Source organism: Podarcis gaigeae (assembly GCF_964106915.1).
Source record: "Podarcis gaigeae genome assembly, chromosome: 1".
NCBI classification, from domain to species: Eukaryota; Metazoa; Chordata; class Lepidosauria; order Squamata; family Lacertidae; genus Podarcis; species Podarcis gaigeae.
Genome location: NC_139678.1, coordinates 128,089,648 through 128,113,907, shown reverse-complemented (window position 1 = coordinate 128,113,907; position 24,260 = coordinate 128,089,648). Strand labels below are relative to the sequence as shown.

The 24,260-nt window shown below is 39.8% G+C and overlaps 1 protein-coding gene and 1 long non-coding RNA gene across 6 annotated transcripts in view; both read left to right on the top strand.

Annotated features, from left to right (window-relative positions):
- Positions 1 to 24,260, top strand: part of LOC310833437 — a 309,440-nt gene that overhangs the window by 141,977 nt on the left and 143,203 nt on the right. The gene's annotated exons all lie outside the window — the stretch shown is intronic.
- RAPH1 (Ras association (RalGDS/AF-6) and pleckstrin homology domains 1) overlaps positions 1 to 24,260 on the top strand; it is a 73,572-nt gene that overhangs the window by 26,695 nt on the left and 22,617 nt on the right. For 3 of the 5 annotated variants that reach the window (XM_083704167.1, XM_083704166.1, XM_083704170.1), the window contains exons 2-5: positions 9,804 to 9,923; positions 11,661 to 11,766; positions 13,404 to 13,930; positions 20,292 to 20,372. In XM_083704167.1, coding sequence (XP_083560293.1) covers positions 9,804 to 9,923; positions 11,661 to 11,766; positions 13,404 to 13,930; positions 20,292 to 20,372 — 834 coding nt within the window. The remainder of the gene's footprint in view (positions 1 to 9,803; positions 9,924 to 11,660; positions 11,767 to 13,403; positions 13,931 to 20,291; positions 20,373 to 24,260) is intronic. The other 2 variants (XM_083704169.1, XM_083704168.1) reach the window with 1 other exon arrangement.

Sequence of the window (24,260 nt, the reverse complement as noted above, 5' to 3'; positions counted from 1 at the left end):
ACACACACACACACACACACACACACCAACAAACATATATATATATATATGTTTCATACTGCCTTCCTGGTGCTAAATTTATCTGCTTTGAAGTAAATCCCATTTCAGCACGACATTTCTTTCAAGTAACTGTTCTTCAACTGTTGCAATCAGTCCTTTGTTGCAGAGTGTACGGACATAGCTCATTTTAATTTTTTTCTTCAAGATTTAGATTATGTGGTCTTAACTCAGTGCCTTTTGTTTTCTAAATGTTTATTGTCAGTTTAATACCAAGGTAGCATTTATAATATGATTGTGCTTCTTTATATTCTAGGAATGGTAAAAAGAAAAAGCTAGCAATAGATTGAACGTGGGCAGTGAGGTCTTTCTAGTAAGAGAAAGAACAACGTGCAGTGATTTGAGGAGCATTTTCAAATCCGTTTAAGGTCTACTATAGATAAGCAATTTGTTAATCAGTGTTGCTAAATGTTTGGCCTAAGAAGCTTTTGAGTGCTGGTTTGACCAATAAAGCCTTAAACGGCTCAGGACCACAACACCTCAGGGACTGCCTCTCCCCATATAAACTGTCCTGGACTCTGTATTCATCATCTGAGGCCCTTCTTTATGCGCCTGCTCCATGAGAAGTCTGAAGGGTGGCAACACAAGAACAGGCCTTTTCTGTAGTGGCTCCCGGTTTGTGGAATGCTCTCCCCAGGAAGCTTCGCCTTGCACCTTCATTATTTATAATTTAGACACTAGGCGAAAACATTCTTCTTCCACCAGGCCTTTGGCTGATTAATACCCTACAGCCTTTTAACTATATCTGTGAGAAGGATGGTTATTGTTTTGTGGTATTGGCTTAAATATTTACCTGTGTTTTATCTTTATTGTATTCTGTAAACTGCCATGGGATCTCTTGATGAAGGGTGGTGTATAAATTTAATCAATAAATTAATTTGAGAGCAGCATCCCATATAACAGTTCATCTGTGCTGATGCAACCACTGTCTCTTAAAATGCTGTTGTGGCTGAGTGTAATGTAACTTTCTGAATACAGTGGTTTTCAAATGCCTCCAAAGTTGGAACATTTCGGAACTCAAACGCCGAAAACCCGGAAGTAAGTGCCTCGGTTTTCAAATGCGCCTCGGAAGTTGAATAGGAAACGCGGCTTTCGTTTTGAGTTTTCCGTGTTGAGTCTTGTGCTTTCATTTTTTGAACGTTTTGGAACTCTAACGGACTTCCGGAATGGATTATGTTTGAAAACCAAGGTACCACTGTAGTTAAATTTGAAATGTGCTGCTTTCAATACTTTTGATATTCTGTGTACTATAGTTTTGCAGGCTACGTTCAGAAATATAAATTGAAGAAAGCAAATAATGCTTTCACTTCCACATTTAAATTCTGCTTTTACATGTTCTAACAACAGAGATCCTACTTAATATTTGAATAGGACCTTGGCAAAGCCAACAGCACTCTCAAATTATGTTTGGCAAGCTATGCTTAAGAGGTCAATGTTCAGCTATTGAGCCCTGGATGTGAAGACTTTTGGATTAAGATTTTAGTATGTCTGAACCTTGATTTCAGAGCTTCAGTTTCGGGGAAAATATTTCACTTCTGACCAGCAGCTGCATATTGCAGGTATAGGTTGTACTCATATGGAAGTTTGTAAAGTACCCAGAGAACTTGTTTTCACAGAGCCCATATGGAGCTGATGGAACACTTTATAAAAAATGCAAGTGTGAATGCCCCCGACCCCAGAGGCAGCTGCATAGGAAAAAAATATTACTCTGTTCAAACCCTCTCACTAAGATGGATCTCAATAACCTCAGACATGGATTTTTGTTCAAATTTGGCTTACCAAATAGTTTCGGTATTATTTTTTTTAAAAAGGCCTTGAGTCACATTCTGCTCAGCTGCTATTTTTAGCAGCCAGCTTCTTTGAATTAAACTTAGCTGATCGCAAAGAGTACACGCAGAGCAGCCAGGGCTGTGCACACACAGCCAGGGCTGTGCACACACAGTCCTTCTTTGAAAGCTAAAATCCTGCTCACAACTGCTTAGCAATAAAGTGGGAGGGGAGACGACTGAGTCTAGCTCTCTACTTCTGTCACAAAGAGTGAAGCGGTGGGAACTGAGCTTTCTATTGAAGAGTTTTCTGTGTGCATTCTCAGCTGCAGGTTTGAAAAGAAGAACCACCAATGGTTTGAGCCATAGAAGAACAAGGATATTTGTATCATTGTCTTGGCCAGCACATATACAGCCCTAGATACTTTAGAGTGTTGGTCAACTGGTTAATTACTTTAAATCACTTTAAATCAAATTTATTAGAACAGAGAGACTTCTAATGACAAAAAAGTGATATTCTAAACAACTGTGAACTAGAAGGTGATGCTGGGGGGGGCATTGCTCAACCCCTTTGCAGGTGTCCTTTGGGGGGTCTTACAGGTTTCTGTTCTTTCCCAAACACGCACACAAAGACAGCTGCCAAAGTAGTTGCCTGGAGATCCAGAATGTGGATGACACCCAATTTTATCTGTTTTCAATTAAATGCCGATTGCACACACCAATTATAAAACTGAAATGCAGTTGTGCTGTCCAGTATAGTGCTAGAGGTTTTTGTCCTGGTCATTTGGAATATATTCCTCTACCACCCCACCCCTTCTCTCACGCACACATACTTGCACTTAAAAGGGAGAAGGTACCTTTCACTGATTATAATCCAGCACCAGATTCATGGACCACAGGTTCCCCAGCCCTGGTGTGGACAGTATGCCGCCACATGGCCTTGGTATAAGGCAGCAGCACCCTGTGTTCCAAGCACTGTTCTTCCTCCTCACACTGTCAGTACTGAAACTAGGTGGTGCAGTGTAAAAGAGACCTGGGGTTGGCAAGAAAGTGGTGATCTCTTGTCTTGCAGGTGCAGCCTGTTTTTTGTGTTCTTTTTTTGCCCGGTTTTTCCAGAAGGAAGTCAGCAGGAAGGGAAAGACTGAAATGTTCAGCTCTGTCTTGCCCCTTTCTCCAAAGTGGTTTCCAAGATGCAGGCTGACTGCAGGTGGGGGAGGGACAGGCTCCTTGCTTGAAACTGTTTAGGAAGCCTTAAGGCTGAAGTGTTGGCCATGCTTTAAGTAAACCTGCTAGAAGTCTCCCTTACTTGGTTTATTTGGCTGTCCCAGACTGTATTTGCCTCGTCCTGAACTAATTTCAGTTCTTGTTTATGTACTGGAAAAGCTTCTAGGCTGCCACTTTAAAAAAAAAATACGCCAACTCTTAACATCCTTCATGTTAGGTCAACACTTTGCCCATACCTGAATGCTGGTTGCTGCCTTCTTTTTTACCTAACTTGGCCTTGCCCTAGAAATCTTTTGCTCTTGTACATACGTGGTTCAACCACTTTTCTAATTGTTTTCTACGGCTACTGACCATACTTCCTTCTTTAGCCTACAAGGCTTGCCTACTTCGCAATTACTCACTCAACTGTTCTGCAGTTCAAAACTTTTCTTTCCCTATTTCATACCAGATTATTTCTCCAGATAGTAAGTCTGGAGGCACTGGTTTTATTTTTGTATATTGCCCAATGTACAGGTATTTAACAAATAGTAATCTGGCTAACCTGTGCTATTATAACCTCTTGTATAGCTTAAATCTCCAGTCTTGTTTTCACTCTACTTTTTCCAGCCCCAAAGTTCACTTTTACTTAATAGAAAACTTTAAAACAACAACTTGCAATGATTGAGTAGCTATCTGCCAAAATGTCTTTAAAAATTACTTTAGTCCATGGGCTCAGTGAACTTGAGATTTTCTACTGATGGATTTGTGCATGTTCCACTTCTCACAAATAACATCGTGTGTTACCTGAGGAACTGCACATGTGTACCTACTGTATTGGCCCAAACGTAAGCCACACTTTTTTCCCAAATTCAAACCGTGAAAAGTTAAAGCGTGGCTTAAATCCACGACCTTACAAAAATTGGCTTTTACAATATCGCTGCTGAAACAAACATACAGTAAAACGGATCGGGTATGAGTGCCTGCGGAATTTTAAGGGAGCGGCTTATATTTGGGTTATTGTCTTTTTTCTTTTCCACCCTTGAATTTTAAAGGTGCAACTTATTTGCTGGTGTGGCTTATATTCGGGCCAATATGGTATGTGCATTGCTTTCTGCTCTCAACATCTGAAAATTAGGAGCTCAGTTATGTCCGAGGTTTGGGATCTTCCCATTTTATTTTATTTTTTGCTGTATGTTGCTGCTTCTTAAGTATTTTTTTAAAATTTTCTCATTACACTGAGATAGTTTTGTGTGTTCTTTCTGTTTTAATTAGTCCAGCCTTGAAAGACACAACTAATGCCCAAAGTATTATCTCTAATTAAGTTTCTTTAAATAAAAGGAAACACACCATCATTTCCACATATGGAAGGCATCCTTTTTGCCCCCCCCCTTTTTATGAGGTTCCTTTCAAGTGGCTCAGCACCCTGGCAAATGAACTCCTGTATACTAAATACTCAGGATAGTTATATTTCCTTTGGTGTTAATTGGGAAGATCACACGAAGCCAACATTGTCACTAATGCAAAAGCTTCTGTAATAGCAATAATATTTACAGATATTTCCCTTTTCTTTTGGGCACTTTAAGAGAAGTGAGGGTTTCAAGATTATTTGCTGTCTGGCAGCGGCTTTGAATGTGAGGGCAAGTAGTTACAGAGGTGCTTTTTCTTCAGACAGGAATCAACACATTTTGGGTAGGTTTGGCAGCAGTCATGGTTTCTTGTGACAAGTCTTGCTTGGCTGGCTGTGTGTGTGCCATAGATGTAAAGTAACAGCATCTTTTTTCTACCTGCAGCTTGGTATGGGGAATGAGTAATGGGCTGTGTGTTTATGTGTATGGCAACCTTTCCCCTGTATCCCTGGACACTGATGGTGTATCATGGTGCAAAATATAGTATTTTGAAAGAGGTACTGTCTTCTCCTTGTGTTGCTAGCAGGTTTCAAAAATGTACAGTGGTACCTCAGGTTAAGTATTTACTGTATTTTTTGCTCTATAAGACTCACTTTTTCCCTCCTAAAAAGTAAGGGGAAATGTGTGTGCGTCTTATGGAGTGAATGCAGGCTGCACAGCTATCCGAGAAGCCAGAACAGCAAGAGGGATTGCTGCTTTCGCTGCCCAGTGATCCCTCTTGCTGTTCTGGATTCTGGGATTCAGAATATTTTTTTCTTGTTTTCCTCCTCCAAAAACTAGATGCGTCTTATGGTCTGGTGCGTCTTATAGAGCGAAAAATACGGTAATTCGTTCCGGAGGTCCGTTCTTAACCTGAAACTGTTCTTAAGCTGAAGCACCACTTTAGCTAATGGGGCCTCCTGCTGGTGCCGCGCCGCCGGAGCACAATTTCTGTTCTCATCCTGAAGCAAAGTTCTTAACCCAAGGTAATATTTCTGGGTTAGTGGAGTCTGTAACCTGAAGCGTATGTAACCTGAGGTACCACTGTATTATTATTATTATTATTATTATTATTATTATTATTATTCAGTGTACTAGATGCCGTGTCCTTGCTAGTTTTCAGAATTAAGTATATGGCCACCTCTGACAACAGTATTTGTGAATCCCTGACCTTCAGGGAAATGGAACATGGACAGGTGGCTAGGTGTTGTTAGCGCCACAACTTGTCAGTGGTAGCAGTGTGTTTGCCTGCTCCAGATTTTAAATCTTGTCTAAATTCTCCCGAAAGCGAGAACAAAGGGCTTATTTAGTAATGTTTCCTTTGAGGAAATCTGTACAGCAGTGATATTCATCACTAAACATTATAAGCTGGATTGCCAATATTAACTTGACTATTATCTATATTTTGGGTGCAGTGTGTTCCCTTTCATGAACACGACACTACTAATTAAGAAGAAGAAACTACTTGCTTGGCTGTAGGAATCTTTCCCACAAGACAATAATCAGACTCTTCTGACAAGAGAGCAGCTGTCTCTTGCTTCAAACAAAATGAAATGCTCACTACAAACACATCCTTCCTCAACTTCCTCTTTTATGCACCAGAAATAGCTATGGTAGCAGGAGGCTTGTAAAATATCAATTTATAGAGGAGTGTTACTAGTGTTGCTCTAGGAAGAACTGCAATTCAAATGCATTAAGGTTTTTTTTTAATTCCATGCCAGCATACTATTAGAGTAATTGTTGCTGGTCTAACAATTCCTTGGATTATTTGGCTGGTGTCCTTGTCCAGGAAATAAAGAATTAAATTATTAAGCTCTTCCTTTTCATCAGTTTGGCAAGCAGTTACATTAGGATTTGGAAGATGCAGGGGTGAATAAAGATTTTACTGTGTGCATTTTTTTTTAACTGTACAGTCTTTAGATGTGCTTCTTGCTCGTCTTTCTGCTAACCATTTTAGCAGTTCTGAGATTATCTGTTCACCTACAAATAATCTGCAGAGTAACTGGTCCTTTCAATTTTCCTGAAATCAGTTGATGTTATTTCTAAACTTTCTCATAGGAGAAAGAGAATGTACTGACTGTTACTTTAAATTGGGCAGACCTGAATGAAGGCTAAATTCAAGTGAGTCAAAGTAAACTCCTTCTCTGCTTTAATGTAATACAATGCAATCTTCAGTTTCCAAGGAAAGAACTAGTTCTTGAAGTCAATTCAACAGTGTTTCAGGTTAGCTGTGAATGTTGGCATTGAATTTATAAAATTAGAAAGCCTAGCTGAGAAAGTACACACATTTCTACAAATCAGCTATGTCTAGATTTCCAAATCTGTTTATTTAATATGTCGTAATAGAACTAGTTTTGACATTCCCTATTATTTTGTCAGATTACCTCTTTTTAAAACATGCTCTTAAGATCTGAAGCATCCAAGAACAATTTTGTTTGGGTACAGTCGTACCTTGGTTTTGGCTCCCGAATGCCGCAAACTCAGAATGACTGTTCTGGTTTGCAAACTATTTTTGGAAGTCAAACGTCTGACAGGGCTTCTGCAGCTTCTGAGTGGCTTCAGGAGCTTCCTGCAGCCAATCAGAAGCCATGCTTTGGTTTCCGAATGTTTTGGAAGTCAAACGGACTTCCAGAACAGATTCCATTCGACTTCCAAGGTATCACTGTACTTCCAATTAATTGCATTGGAAGTTGCCCCAATAGTAAAGATTAAAAACACAAATAACAAGAATATAAATAAATTCAGAAACATACTGAGATAATTTCAAAAGCCATATGAGGACAGTATTTTCATTTCAGCCAACCAGAATATTGTCCCCTATTTTTGGAATATAAAAGCATTTTATCTTCCCCAAAATGTGGGCCAGACATTTCATATTCCATCTTCCTAGTAGCAATTGATACAATCTGCATAGTAGCCAACAAAGCCTCATGTGAATGTCTGCCGCCTCTTCTCACGTTCAGCCGTGAGGCTGTGACCAGATGCACTCTGTGACTTCACCATGAGCCACCTCTGTTCTGCCTGCTCACCCATCCACCCACTGTTTGACATTGGGCTTGAAGAAAGTTTGCATGTTGCTTTGCAGCATTTGGGTTGGCCTAACAAAGGTATTGCCCAGTATGGATTTTGAAATCTTTATTATGACCACTTTTGCTTGAGGTGATGCTAAGATTATGATTTTTCAGTGAAATAAATTGCCCGATACTGTTCTTATCGGACTTCACAGCTTCGTGATGGGGTAGTCTGGGAGGAACACCATAGAGTGGACTAGAGAGGAAACATGAATCTTTGCTGCTTATCCAACCCTTCCTCTCTAGATCATGCACCAACCGCTTTCATTTCTTTCTGATATACACTATCTTAATCAAAAAGTGAGGTCTGTAACAAAACCATGGTTAATTGTTGAGTTGTGTCAGTGAAGGCAACGACAAACGCTATTTCCCATGTAGTGTTAATGGTTTGTTCCACCCAGCATGGCAAGAGGAGGAGATGGAAGCAATTTGAGCAGTGTAGACCAACATGCTTGCATGTTCCCAGCAAGACATAGTTTATTTAACTCTGACTTACAGTTATATGTGAATGAGGCCATGGTCGCCCAAATGGCCGTGTTTCTCCTTTTTAGTGCTCTATCAAGTCTGCTGTCATTTGTGTTGCAGTGTGTGTGTGTGTGTGTGTTGTAGTCCTTTTCTCTTGTGTTCTTGCCATATTAACATGGTCAGTGTTTCTAGGATATGTGTATATCTAGCTTATCTGCCAACTTTTTATTCTACTCTGTGTCATATGATAAAATAACTGTCCTTCCTGTTGGATAGTCACCATAATTCAGTTAAAATCTTTATTGAAAGCAGATGGTAAAAAAAATAAAAATCATTCAGTTATAGCTGGTTCTGTTGTGCCTTTATTTTGTGTAGAGATCATAGAGGATATATGACTCAAGGAGTCTGGACAGTTTCTAATATTTAAACTCTGTGACAGGATGTCTTCCAGGCATTCTCTGTGGCCTATATAAGCAGGATTTCTATGAGCAGAAGTATATTCTGCTATTTAGGAGAGTGCATTTCTTTTTGAGTGATATTGCACAACTTGTGGTCATCTTGAATTCCCTGGACTTTTCCATTGCAAAAATGGTTGCTGGCACTGACTCACAAGAAATGTCAGCTAGATGCATGCTGAGGATCTTAATGGGATTTTTTTTGCCTATTATGAAAGAGTGATTTTGAAACAATGACTTCCTAATCCTCCAGTAGAAAGCTATTGCTTCTTTCTCCTGAAAAGAGTACAAACAAGTGTGGTGCTATTATAACGAACTCTGTTGGAAAGCTACCATTATGCCATTTGCTTCAAAGTCAAATACAGGAAGCTTTTATACCTTTTTTTTTTTTAACCAAACACTTTGTGATGGAAAGCTTTGCTCTCGGCTGTCTTCTCTACCTGGGTCGGTGCATTTGGTTGATTCTTGATAGACAGGATATTACCACTGTGCTGTTCAGCTGCTAAAGGGTTTATTCTCAACATCAGTGTGCTTCTCTCATAATACTGTGTGATATTTTATATGAAAACAAAACTATTTGCACTGTAAAGCAATGGCCAGTGCTTTAATCAAATTTCTGTTGCACAAGATCTTGTGATGAGCAGGATTATTTTTAGGAGAGCAGAGTTTGTAAGGGAGGCAGCATAATACAGTAATCTCTTCATACATGGGTTACATCGATGAAACAATTTAAATTTCTAAACCCTTGAGCCCTAAACCCTTTTTAAAAAACCCAAAAAACTATAGCCATATTTTCAACTGAGTAAGAACTGAAGAGACAGCAAGATTGGCAGGCATACTGGATTCATTCAAAATCACATTTGTGATCCTCCAAACATAATTCGAAGAGACTAACAGTGACCTTGAGTGACTTGATGCTGGTTTGGAGACGTCACTCAAACCACAGTTTGGTGGTTCAGATGTCATGACAAACTGGTTTGATGAAACCAGGAAGATGTCTGTTTAGGGACATGAGAGGAAATAAGTGTTTTAGTTTGTGATCGTTTGAATATGTCCAAAGCATTAGGCTGTGATGCAAAAGCCCCCTTTCTGGAATTAAGTTAGCATGTGCTGAATTTTCAAAGTGAACTGCTTCTCTTTGTTACTTGGGTGTAGCAAACAGGGGGGAGGTTCTATTTTTTATGGCGGGGAGAAATGTTTCACAATAACAGTTGTGGAATTTTTTTACCAGTTTTTAGTGACCCTCTAATATTTTAAACATAACTGATCGTTGTGGTCATCCACTTATAAAGAAACATTAGCAAGGTTGTTGAGCATAAGTGTGTTCTGAAATAACGTCATATAATCTTCAAAACATACAAAGCGTTCACCTTTAAAATGCTGCTTTTTTGTCTTTTTTAGATGGAACAGCTATCAGATGAAGAACTTGACCATGGCGCGGAAGAAGATAGCGATAAAGAAGATCAGGATCTGGACAAGATGTTTGGGGCTTGGCTTGGGGAGTTAGACAAACTCACACAGGTTAAAGTCACTTTATAACACTCTCCCTATTCCACAGTGAAGGAGATCAGCATTTATAGAGTAAAGTATATTGGTCGTTGACTGTATGAGCCATATCAGCAGGGAACGGGTAGCATTTGTAATGTGATAATGGTTCCTCGCTGACACTTAGCAGAGCTGTCTATTGATTTGTCAGATGCACAGCCACTTTTTGCTGTATAATGCAGTAATATTGCTGTGGTCTAAACCACTGAGCCTCTTGGGCTTGCCAATCAGAAGGTTGGCGGCTCAAATCCGTGCAACAGGGTGAGCTCCTGTTTCTCTGTCCCAGCTCCTGCCAACCTAGGAGTTCGAAAGCACACTAGTGCAAGTAGATAAAGAGATACCGCTGTGGCGGGAAGGTAAACTGCGTTTTCCTGCACTTTGGTTTCTGTCACGGTGTTCCGTTGCGCCAGAAGCAGTTTAGTAGTGCTGGCTACATGACCCGGAAAGCTGTCTGCAGACAAACGCCAGGTCTCTCAGCCTGAAAGCGAAGTGACCCATAGTCACCTTTGACTGGACTTAACTGTCCAGGGGTCCTTTACCTTTACCTTATTGCTATATGACTAAGGACTTGATGCAGTAGATGGTAGGATTATGTGTTTGAAAAGTTTAAATTTGTTTAGGAAATCTGTGATATTAGAACTCTGTTAAGTTCCTTGCTTGCTTCTGATAAATAGCAGAAAGTGAGGAGCATACAAAAAGACAACTAAAATAATGCTTAAAACTAAAATTAAGTTGTTGGGTTGTTTTAATTGGAATTTATGCATAGAAACACTAATCAGCCTGACTAGTGTTGTTATTTTGCTGAGTTGGTATTGCAGAGATTTTGTTTTTCTCCCTCGTCCATGCCATCTAAAATCGGAATGTCTGCAATTGCTGTATGTAATGATAGCTTTAGCAGAACCCAAGATTTGTAAGCATGCAAACATGCTTATAATTTTACAAGTGCATCATTAGTTTTGGGCCGCTGTCATACATCGAATGTCTATATTCCATGCCCATGCAACTTATTATTTATTGGATTTAATACCCAGTTGTCCCCCTCAGGTCCCATGGTGGGTCACAGCAATGTAAAATACAACTTTAAAACTAGTTTGATTACAGTCACAAGAATAGGGTGGGTCCTGAAAATATACACTTCATGTGTCAAAGGCCAGGGTAAAGAGTTGAGCATACAACAAAAACTGTACAGTGTAGGTGTCGTGTGCACCTTGGTGGGGAAGGAATTCCACAATGTAGGGGCTGACACAATGCCCTGTCCCAAGTCACCAACACCTCAAGCTTCATAGGGCAGTGGAACTATCAAGAGGGTCCCCCCTGCTGATCTTAAGCAGAGGTGGTCTCTCAGATATTTGAGGACTAAGTTTGCTATAGTTTTAAATATTAGTGTGAACACCTTCACTTATGCCCAGAAACAGACTGGCAACAAATGCACCTGTTTTCAAACTGTTATATGAACACTATACAGGCTAAAATGTCTTACATTGCCACGTAAAACTGAAATAGTTAAGGCACACAAATGGTTGTGTATTTGGCAAATACTGTGGAGTAGATCATAGCGCCATCAAATGTTGGTAGCTTTTTTTATGTAAGGGGGGGGGAACGAGATTTTAAAATAGCACAAATACAAAAGCAATATATTTGCCCATGTTGGAATATGCTGATTTATGTTTTACACTGTTGTAGCTTATTCTGCCTCCAATTTGTTTTATTTAGAGTCTGGATACAGATAAGCCCATGGAGCCAGTGAAAAGATCCCCTCTTCGCCAGGAGACTAATATTGCCAACTTCTCCTATCGCTTTTCAATGTACAATTTAAATGGTAAGATGCATTATTAAATCATTTTCAGCTGGAGGAGGTGGGGAAATGCTTAAAACTTAGAATTCTTCTAATAATAGAAAACATTGTGTGTATCAGAATGAGACCTGTTTGTAAAGGACACTTAACGTGACTTTTAGTGGGCACAAAATCCATTTGGCTCCTCATCCCCCCCAAAGAATCTTACTATTGAATGAGGTGTTGGACTTGGAATGGATGAACTTGTTAAACATTCCAGTAAAGCTGAATGTTGGAAGATTCAGGACAAACAGAAGAAAGGGCTTCCTTACACACCACACAGTTAAACTCTGGAAGAATTGATGGACCCCCAACTTGGATGGCTTTGGAAGTTGATTAGACAAATTTCTGGAGGAAAAGGCTATCAGTGACTACTAACCATGATGGCTATTTTCTGCCTCCATTGTTGACGGCAATATACCTTTGAATACCAGTTGTTGGGAATTGCAGATGTGGAAAGTGCTGTATTGCTCAGGTTCTACTTTTGAGCTTTCTATAGGCACCCAGTTGTCCACTCTGAGAACAGGATGCCAAACTAGATGAGCCTTTGAATCGATTCAACAGGTTCCTCTTGTTTTCTTAAGAAATGCTGACTCTACGGTCCAAACCCTGTTGCAAAATTTATAAAATGCAAATTGTAATGTCACTATAATGAACAGGACAACAGAATGGTACATAAGCTGAAACCTAGAAGATGTAAATCTAAATACAATTTTGAATTACACGTGTCATGTACTACTTTTATGTTTTAATGATTTAAATGCGTTTATTGCAATTTGTTCTGCTTTTAGGCTGTAAATCCTTCCAAGGCAGCTTACAGGAGACATTAAATTATATTTTAAAACCGCAGTAAACAATATTAACAGTTTCAATATAGGGCAAGTTGGTGGTAGAATTGAATGTGTTCTAGGGCACACTCTGTTTAAGGGAGCCAATAGTGAGAGTCAATAGACCCTGCTACTGCTCTATGTTTACACTCTAGAACTTGGTGCTCCAGAGCCTATACACATGGCCAATAAGGTCAGTGGAAGTTGTTCACAACTTCTGAAGTGCACCATATTGACTTTTCCTGCCCTCAAACGTGTCCCCAGAACACAGTGCAGACATCCAGTTTCTATACATACATACAGTGGTACCTCGGGTTAAGTACTTAATTCGTTCCGGAGGTCCGTTCTTAACCTGAAACTGTTCTTAACCTGAAGCACCACTTTAGCTAATGGGGCCTCCTGCTGCCGCCGTGCCACTGGAGCACGATTTCTGTTCTCATCCTGAAGCAAAGTTCTTAACCTGAGGTACTATTTCTGGGTTAGCGGAATCTGTAACCTGAAGCGTATGTAACCCGAGGTACCACTGTACATACATACGTCATTTTATTTGTATGCCACCTTTTCATAGTTTAAACCATGCTCAAGGCGGCTTACAACATAAAAAATACCTAATTGCAACATAAGAAAAGTAAACAATAAAACATTTAGAAATACACAAATAAGTCAATCTGGAAAGGGGAGAAAACTTGAAAATTCCTGCTGTAGGCTGACCAAATAAATTAGATATCAGAACAGTGGAATGTTTAACAGAGTATTGTGATAGAATCTGGATCATATTTTTGTCATTCATTGCAGAAGCCTTGAATCAGGGAGAAACTGTGGATCTTGATGCGCTCATGGCAGACCTTTGTTCCATTGAGCAGGAGCTCAGCAGCATCGGGTCACAGTCTGCAAACAGCATGTCAATGAAACGCTTTGCCACAGAAGGAAAAATGGCTCAGAAACCATCTGGTGGTGGACGACTTGCTGCTAAACACAGTAGTATGAAAGGATTGTCCTCTTCGTCATCTAGCCGGGTGACAAAGCCTTCACATGCTATCTTCTCCCTGGATGACATTACGGCACAATTAGAGAAGGCATCTCTGAGTATGGATGAAGCAGCACAGCAACCTATAATGGAAGATAGCAAGCCTATAGTTGCCACCCAGCATAGGAGGACAGCCTCAGCAGGTACTGTGAGTGATGCTGAAGTCCGTTCTATCAGCAATTCCTCCCGTTCCAGCATCACATCTGCAGCCTCCAGTATGGACTCCTTGGACATTGATAAAGTGACAAGACCTCAAGAACTAGATTTGACTCAACAAGGACAGCCAGTTAGTGAGGTACAGTATGATTCATTCTTCAGTTACTCAGGCTTTAAAAATGCAACTCATTAGCCGCCTTTTTGTAAAACATGTTTTGTAAAACATGTTTTAATAAACATCATGCATTGCGCTAAGCAAGAATTACTCATTTTAAATATTTCCTAGAGAAATTTGCTACTTTCTTGAACATCTTCCTTTCACGTGCATGTTCTGCAATGAAGTATGAAGCCACTTGTTTAATTGCTCAGAGGTGACAGAGGTGATTCCCTGGGCAAAATGAGTCCTTTTTAAACAGCAATCTTATAGCAGCACTGCAGAGGGACTCAGGAGCGGTGGTGGTTTTGCTCGTGATATACCACTGGGTGAAGCCGCCATCGCGGTCTTAGTTGGCCACTGTGGGCTAGACCAAGCAGGCCTTGGGTCTGAACCTGCAGGGCTCTTCTGTTCACAAACCATCACCCGTCTGATGCTTCTTGAACTTCAGACAATATAGCATTTTTGCTCTATCTCCTGGGGAAGGCGAATCCTAGTAGTTCAGCTCTACTTTACATAAAACATGGCTTGAAGAAAAACCTAAGAGCCATCAATATCATCTGTAATTAAAGGGAAGAGCAAGACAATGACTGACAGGTGAAATGCCATATTTGTTTGTTCCTAATCCGTGAGGCTTTGCAATGAAGCAGTAATATAAGGAAGGATAAAAACCATTGAGAGGAAATGGCTCAATAAAACATCATTCATACCTGCCTAGAACATCCAGTTTCTTGCTTGCTGAGATGGCAATCATATCTGATCCTTAACATTCTCATAATAGTTTGTAAATGAATTTTGAAGTCTTCCATGTGGTCTTTGACAACTCTATGTAATTATGATAGATAAAAGTACTTGACTGAGGGCATTTGCCTAAAGATCTGTCCCTTTGAAGATGTAGATACAGGCTAAAAAGAAAAGTATGTATTTAAGAGATTTCAAAACTACCGTTAATATCATGTTCCAGAATTAGTCTGAAATAAATACAGAAAGCCACGTTCCGTTAAATTCAGTAGCTGAACATGTTAACTTATCGACACAGTTGAATTTCTCCATGTAACTTTATATAAAGTATTTTGACTTACTCAGAATCTGTCTTCCACTCTTAGATTAGTGATAATTGTCAAGCACTTCAGTTGTGTTTGGAAGTCTGTAGGGGCAGTGACTTTTGGAGTGGAGGAAAGCTTCTCCTGTGTACAAAAATTCGAAATTACTCTTTTTCTTTCTCCAGTAACTTGTGGAAATAAAGTAATATGAGAATGTCTTCCATAAGAACCATTTCCAGAGGGATAGCCATGCCTCTGTATGCATGCAGAAACAACATGGTCTAATAGCAAGACCACAAATATGACATGAGGCTTCATGTACTAGAGTCCTCTTCATCAGGTGCTGAACTCTAGTTCTTGTCCACAAATAATTATGCCATGATATATTTGTTAGTCTTGCCATAACTATCTGCTGTTTTATTTCTATCATATATATTCAGTCTTCTTTAAATGACTTTGAGTCATGATGTTAGCCCAGTTTGTTTCTGAGTTTTGTCATGGACTGTTAGGAACATACAGCTTACTGAGACTGTTTTGGCAATTTGCTTCGGTAGAACGCGTTTTGAAAATGTTGCTGTTTTGCATTAGATGAAAAGCTGTGTATGCCAGGCCATTCCCTGCTCAAAGCACGGGGATCTACTTCCATTCAGTACTGTCGTCTTCAATATTGGTGCTTTACAGAATTCCATACAACATCATGTATGAGAAAAATCTTGTTAAGGGCACTTCAGGACAGGCTTGAGAACCTTCAACTCTTAACAGTCTAGGCCAGCATTGGCAGTGGTCATGGTTGATGGGAATTATGATACCACCCCCACCCCCCAGATTATGTTGGGGCTATAGCTTCCACAGTCACTGCTCCAGGAAGACTAGTTAAGAGATTGGTTGTAGCTTCTCAGAACAAATGCTTGATATGTAGAAGGTCTAGATTTGACCCCATCCACTCCAGGTAGAGCTGAGAAAGACTGCTACCTGAAATTTTGGATATCCACAGCCATCATAAGTAGATAGTAGTGAAGTAGATGAATCGGTCTAACTTTTATCCTGTGATAGAAAAGGCCCCAGGTGAATTTTTTTCATAATTTTGGCTGAGAGAAATACATTATCCTCCATCAAGAACAAAGCTCCCCTGTTTTGCAGGCCTATTTTGCCTATTTTGCTCTCCTCTGCTATTCCCTTTTCTTCCTTTGACTCAGAATTCCTCTTGGCTGTTTCCACTTCGTATCACATGATGCAAAGCTCTATTTTATTCCCACCACTGCAAGGTCCCATTAACTTTTAATTGGTAGAGTTCTCCTGTGCCAAAATCCACGCATGCTGCTGGAAATTAGTCTATGCAGATCTGCTTACTTTGCATATTTACTCAATTTGCATGCTGCATTTTGATGTTTGAGATTTTGCAGAATTTTTTACTTTTGAGCATGTTGTAGTATGACATCTATTTGTGGGATAGAGATCAGTAGGCAAGGAAGCATAGATAGAGATAATGTCCTGTCCTTTTTGATGATGCATTTGAAAGGCAGGGTCAAGTATTTTTCAGGGATTCAAATTCCATTTTAATCACCAGTGTTGCAAAAAGACAAACAGTCTTGTCTATGAAGAGATCTTCCACTTTGCTATGTTGCTATCAGTGGACTCCAAAAGGCTGGTTTGCAAAAAGGTGTTTCAACCATAGTTGTTAGTTAAAAGTCCTATAAGCACAGGATAAAGTCTGCTTCACAGCATGGTGGTAATTGGCTTGAGAGGAGGCAGTATTCTACCTCTCAAAATACTACATTTTGAATATGCGTGAAGTTTTGAAACTGTGTCTTCATTATTGTTGCTTAGCATCAGCAGTGATTTATTTATTTTGTTAATTTATAATAAACTAGCGGAGAGGAATTTAGATCAGTAACGATCTTGAAATATTAGTTTGGCTCACAGCTTTGTTGGCAGCATAAATACCAGCAGTTTAGCATCTGTTATTTTTGGAACAAAAAGAAAAGAAAAGCTTCACTCTTCTATTGGAACAACTTCAGTGGAAATATTCAAAATAGCATACCAGTTTGCAATGAGAGTCTTTATATATGCACTACAAATTTCAAATGAAGGAAGTGTTCATCCTAAATGTGTTGTACATAAGTTCCGTCTCAACATTCCTTTCACATAATATGCTACAGCTATAAGATTACTGGAGGGAAATTGATTTGAATTTCCCTTCCTACTCTCAAGAACAATACAATCTATTTAAAATGTGTGATTTTGTTCATATGTAGATTATGTGTCCCAAATTAAATATGGCTTCCACTACCATTTTAAAAAATGGTTTATGAAGGATGTTGAAGGCAGATGTGATCCATTGGTTCCTTTCCCTTTGGGAGTTGGCTCGTGATTTGCTGCTATTTTTAAAAAGTCAAAAACAGTGGTGAGGAAAACTAAAATGGAGACGTTTTATATAAGACCTACCACACCTCTTGTATTAGTGTGTTGGCCCTTATTTGCAGTTGAGTAGTCAATAGTATATTGCAGAAGATGCATAGTTGCTTTACGGGTTTCTTTTTGTTAAATTCTCTTCCACAGCAGGACACTAGGGCAGCTTTCGGAGGGGTGAAACATTAGAGCCTTCAAAAAATAGCAAATTGCTATTTGATATTCTCCATTATTTTTCTCCACCCCCATTTATATACGGTATATTGGTTCATAGTCCACAGTCACATACTTAATACGAATAAGCCTCTATGAACCCATTGAAATCCCATGGCTTGCACACTTCCCCTTCCTCCCTCTTCCCTTCTGCATGAGCAGGAGGGGAGGACCTCTGTTGAATTTAGTGTTGCTTTCAAAGAATCTTAGTTTAGCTTTGTAAATGAAGCAGGGATCCTAATTTAAAACACAAACAGCACTTTGTTTCTAAACAGGTTAATTCAAGCCATGGGTTATGAAGCTGGCTTATTTAATTAACTATTACCTGTTTAAAATGAATGCCTGGTTTTAGCATTGCATATGAACCTGGCCATAACTTGTGGGAGCAAAAAGGCAGAATGGAATATAGCAATACTCAGTCTGGAAACCACCATGGATGCTGCAGAGATTCCTCTCCCCCCCCCCCCCCTTATTTATCTGCTCAGAATTGCTCGTTATCAAACTCTCTATAGCTTGACTTGGTAAACAGTATGTGGTTTGAAGGCAAACCCACCATGTGATGGATATTTCTCAGCTGTTCCATAAGTAGTCAGCAGAATAATTTTAAACAAGTGGTAATCCTTGTGGTGACCTCACAACATTGGTGTTGCTTCAGTTTACCTGGACAGGACAGGGTGAAAGTGAGGTTCTGTCAGTATATTCATCCCCATTCTGGTAAGATGCAGGGACTTCGTTTTCAGGATGGTGTTCTCGGTGGCACCGTCCAGCCACATCACAGGTACTGCTTTAACCAATTACTTCCACAACATACCTAGAAACTAACAGTTCTTCTCAAAACAGAAATTGCATATGGAGCATTCTGTGACCGTCAGCTGTAGTAAAATATAAATCGCATAAGAGCAAATCTATTTATTATTTTAAAATTTGTGTCCCATATATCTATATGAAGGTAAAGGGACCCCTAACCATTAGGTCCAGTTGTGGCCAACTCTGGGGTTGTGGCGCTCATCTCGTTTTATTGGCCAAGGGAGCCGGCGTACAGCTTCCAGGTCATGTGGCCAGCATGACTAAGCCGCTTCTGGCGAACCAGAGCAGCGCACGGAAATGCCGTTTAGCTTCCCACTGGAGCGGTACCTATTTATCTACTTGCACTTTGACGTGCTTTCGAACTGCTAGGTTGGCAGGAGCAGGGACCGAGCAACAGGAGCTCACCCCATCACGGGGATTCGAACTGATTGGCAAGTCCTAGGCTCTGTGGTTTAACCCACAGCGCCACCCGTGTCCCATATATATATATATATATATATATATATATATATATATATATATAATGGCACCCAAATCAGATAAAATATATATCAGATAAAAACAATATAAAACAAACCTTTAAAAGAAAAGCGGTATTTGAAACAAGCTGGTAAAAAGTGGACCACTCCAGCTAAAAAAATTCACCTGCAGCAGCAGGTGGAAAACCTGTCTAAATAAAAAGCTTTATCCATCATCAGAAAGTCACCAGAAGGTGATTTTCTGGTGTCAGATAACTTATTTTTATTTAGGCAGGTCTTACTCAGAAAGGAGTTACAAAACTAATGTTTGTGCATTTGGGGTAAGCTATTAATTGTTTGCATTTGCTTTTTTTACAAAGCTAGCAAGCTTACAAATAATGGAGCTGACAAATGCATCTAAAAGCTCACATGGCTATAAACAATTTAGAATCTGCTGCAGAAGTAGTGTAACACAGTAAAAACATAGAGAAGCTGTAGTTTAAAATATTTGCAAATTAAGTGATACATTCTGATTTTTGATGATGCATTTCTGGTGTAGCCTAATACCAAACAAATTATTCAACACAGCATTAGAACCCTATGCTCTTTACACTCAGACCTAAATATTTTAATTGAAATTCCCATGTACAATCCAATGCTATACACACGTACTCAGAAATAAGTCTCACTGGCTGTGAAGGGACTTACTCCCATTTGGTCTGTAGGATTGCCAACATTTTATCTCAAAACTTGAAAAGTGTTGTAAAAGACAGCACTAGCTTACACCAATGAGATAATAGCTTTCTCCACAATTTGACTACTCTCCTGTTGGTATCAGTCTGTCTTGAGTGAGACAATGGAAGCGTTCTCCATTGGAGAGTTACAGTGCCTGCTGTGGCTGTTTTACAGACCAATATGGGAGAGGCGTGTTTTATTGCAGCTGGGTCAGATGAGGGCATCTGATTTCGCTGGGACAGGTGCACCATGGCATTTCTTCTCTCTTTGGTCCTCCCAGCAGTAATTTCTTCTCTGCTCACTGCTGTGGATACACGACCTGACGGTTTCCAGCCAGTGTGTTCATCTACAAGGGATTCCTACAAGGCAGGGTTTCTGTTTCTAGTCTTCATGTCACATTTGCAAACATCTTTATAACAAGTTGGTCTGCCAACTAATCTGTCTCCATATAGAATGTAACTGCAAGCTTGTTTATTAGTAAAGCTGTGCAACAGGAGAAAATACATGCTTATTTTCTCTGAAATGGCTAATCTCACAGGGTCTGCAAAGGTGCTCAATGTTCAATATATTTTAATTCATATTGCCGCTCCTTGCCCCTGTCCTGCATGGTAATAAATAGTTCCTTCCACCACCCCTTTCTCCTTTGCCCTTCCCCATCCTCTTCCTCTGACATTTTCACAGCATATTGTTTCTGTGGAACATTCCAGCAAGCAAGCCAGACGACGCATTGACTTTTCTGAAGAAGAGGCTGAATTGGCGCCTGTAAGTTCTTAGTGGGGTCCTTACCTGTGTGTCTGTGTGTGTTAGTTTCCTCAGTGTACAACGTATGAGAAAATTTTCAATGCTGATTCCATTACAAGTTGCATTTACAACCAGCACTGTGGAATTTGCAACATTCTACATCCATTTTCAGAATTGCATCATGCTGATTTTTTTTATATATTTGATAAATATATGCCCTGCCTCATCAAAATTAAACTTGAAAACGAAAAAGAATAAACATTAAAACATTCAGATTAAAGCAGCAAAATAAAGTCACAAACAGCATGAAACCAGCAGGCAACATTAAAAATAAATGTAAATCCTAGACAGCAGCAGGTAAAACATTCAAACTACAGAGGCAGCAGTGAAACAAGGAACTGAACTAAAAGGCCTGGACAAATGAAAACTGGCCCCTAAAACTTCAAAGAGTTAGGTACTGAGCACACAGGTTTAGAGAGCGCATCCACACCCGAGGTGCTGCTCCTGAAAATGGCTTGGGTCTTCTGTGCCTGACATCAGTAGATGGGACACTTTGAGAAGGGGTCTAGATCAGGCTTCCTCAAACTCAGCCCTCCAGATGTTTTTGGTCTATAACTCCCATGATCCCTAGCTAGCAGGACTAGTGGTCAGGGATGATGGGAATTGTAGTCTCAAAACATCTGGAGGGCCAAGGTTGAGGAAGCCTGGTCTAGATGGGAAAGTTCATATTGGTGTGAGCAGTGCTTGAGAAAATCTATAAACCCCCATAAGGTTTCAGGGTACAGTAATACTAGGACTTCTAATCTCAGTTAAATCAACCACACTGATGGTATGAATCAGAACTACTGTACTGTTCTGGTTCAAAAATCTATAGAAACTTAGTACAATATCTTTGTCTTAGAATCAAATACATGGGACAAATTTGGACAATAATATCTTAGCCTAATAATTGCTTGAACTTACAAAAAAAACACACCTTTAAAGCTCTGAGTTATATCCCCATCTGCTCTGCGAGAATGTTTTGTAATGCAGGACTAAAAAGAATTGTGTCTTCATTAATTATCAATTGCACAATATTGCCACCTGCTGCCTAGAATAGGTATAAGAAGAGAAGAAGAAGAGTTTGGATTTGATATCCCGCCTTTCACTCCCCTTCAGGCGTCTCAAAGCGGCTAACAATCTCCTTTCCCTTCCTCCCCCACAACAAACACTCTGTGAGGTGAGGGGGGCTGAGAGACTTCAAAGAAGTGTGACTGGCCCAAGGTCACCCAGCAGCTGCATAAAATTTATTATCTAAATTTACTGCCTCTATAAATGACTAGAATGCCTACACACACACTAGTTGCATACTAAGATAGAAAGAGATATATGTTTTGGAAAACCTTATTCTCAGCTAGACCAGTGCTTTTTGGATCATCACTCTTGCTGTTGACTATTATACAATACTTTGATGGTTATACAGTAGTTTTACAGTTGCATGTAGAAGGAACTTCTTCATAGAAAAGAAAAGCATGTTCTGTTTCAGTATCATCAGAGATACGATAAGAGAATCTCATGGTAGCATAATCTTTTGCATGCCCACTTATGGTTGGGATGGGAAAGAAGGTTGCTAACTGCTATAGCAACGTTGTATAGCACTTTGAGAATATATGGGTTGAGGGGTGATTCTAAAATGTAATAAATAATTTCAAACTGGATTTGGAAATTTCTGAATTACACTTGTAACTGTGAAAACTAGAAACTTGCCTTAAGCTATAAGAAGCTGTTCTGTCTTGTGAGTAGGTATTTGCAATTTTATAGAAAGGCTACCTCTTATTGTTAAGTATAAGAGGCTCTGTGTTTTTAATCTGAATTCTGTACCTGTGTTAGCAGCATAATGCACCAGCTACACATACTTAAAATATCATTTGAACCCTTTGACTGAATTTGCTAAGTTCAATAGGCTTTGAGAGTTTTAAACTTAATTTTAAGATCTCTGTTGTTCTAGTAGGAAGCCTTACCTTTTAAGGTATATTTTGTTTTCTTGTATTAAACAATAATTTGGATTATTATAATAACACATATGCGGCTTACATGCCAAAATAGTTTCCAAGAGGTTTACATAAAACCTTGCTTCATAGATTTCCAGGTGTCCATGTATGAATTCCTTTTTGAATGGGGTTCCAGGTCCCCCAAAAAAAGATTATGCAAGAAGACTCTTGTCTCATAGGTGATTATTTTTCTGTGTATTAGAATATCATTCGGTAACATCAAGAAAAGGAGAATCTATGTGAAGCAGGGATTCATTGGCCGGGGTATCCATAGTAAAAAATGCTGCATGGCGGTTGGCTGGCATTTCTGTGTGCTTTGTAAATGGATAATATCTATTGTAACAGGATGCTGCTTCTGATAGGACATTGGCAGTCCACACTTTTTATTTATTTATTTATTTATTTATTTATTTAATCAATCAATCAATCAATCAATCAATCAAATCAATCCGTTCGTTGCTTTATCTTGCCCAAAGTAACCCAAGCAACCAATACTATAGCATTTGTCTAAAATAATTTACTCTTCGGGGTAGCAATTTCTAATGAGAATATTTAATTTCAGCACTTGACACCAAGCCACAACCCAGTTTAATATGAGCTATACATAGCGCAAAACAAGCTGGCTTCAATGATTTCTGGCTTGCTTAAGCTAACATAGCTGACCACAGTTATTGGTAGAAATAATACTGCAAGCTGTGATTTTAAGTAGAAGTGAATCCTTCTGAACGCCTCCCATCTATGTATGCAGGCTAAACATCCAAAACTCATTTGCCATGCACATTGCACTAAGCTATGGTTTAGTGTGGCTTGTAAAAACAACTATTGCCACTCTTACGTTGTTTTTCTCCTCATTTCTCTGTCCTTCCTCCCCTCTTGCAATGCTGTAGCTGAATGGGACCCAGAAACCTAGTGCTAATTGCAGTGGTCTGTGTAGGTGCCTGCCAGTTCTCCAGATGTTGTTGTTTAGTCGTGTCCGACTCTTCGTGACCCCATGGACCAGAGCACGCCAGGCCCTCCTGTCTTCCACTGCCTCCCGCAGTTTGGTCAGACTCATGTTTGTAGCTTCGAGAACACTGTCCAACCATCTCGTCCTCTGTCGTCCCCTTCTCCATGTGCCCTCCATCTTTCCCAACATCAGGCTCTTTTCCAGGGAGTCTTCTCTTCTCATGAGGTGGCCAAAGTCTTGGAGCCTCAGCTTCACAATCTGTCCTGCCAGTGAGCACTCAGGGCTGATTTCCTTAAGAATGGATATGTTTGATCTTCTTGCAGTCCATAGGACTCTCAAGAGTCTCCTCCAGCACCATAATTCAAAAGCATCCATTCTTCGGCGATCAGCCTTCTTTATGGTCCAGCTCTCACTTCCATACATCACTACTGGGAAAACCATGGCTTTAACTATATGGACCTTTGTCGGCAAGTTGATGTCTCTACTTTTTAAGATGCTGTCTAGGTTTTCCATCACCTTTCTCCCAATTAGTTCTCCAGATACCCTCACCCTTTTCTTGGTGACGAAGGGACTGTCTTGTTCTAGCCATTCCACGGGTGGATCTACACAGGGGGAGGGGGGACACACTATAAATAAGTCAGAAATTAGATTGTTATAACAAATAAACAAAAAACCTACGGAGAAGCACACATAAAAATTTCCTTCCCTCTGGCACCATCTGGTGTTGCATGTTTACACTGCATTCAAATCTTTGTTTCTTTCCTAATGTAGCTGAGTCTCAGGTTTCTAGAAGAGCACAGAACACCACAACTCACTCTATCCAAAACATCTTAGCATAGTTAAGAAACCAAATGAAGCCAGAGGTGGTGAGATGACTAACATTTGCAAAATCAGAGACTGCACAAGGTTGAAGAATCATCCTCAAAGTCCTGC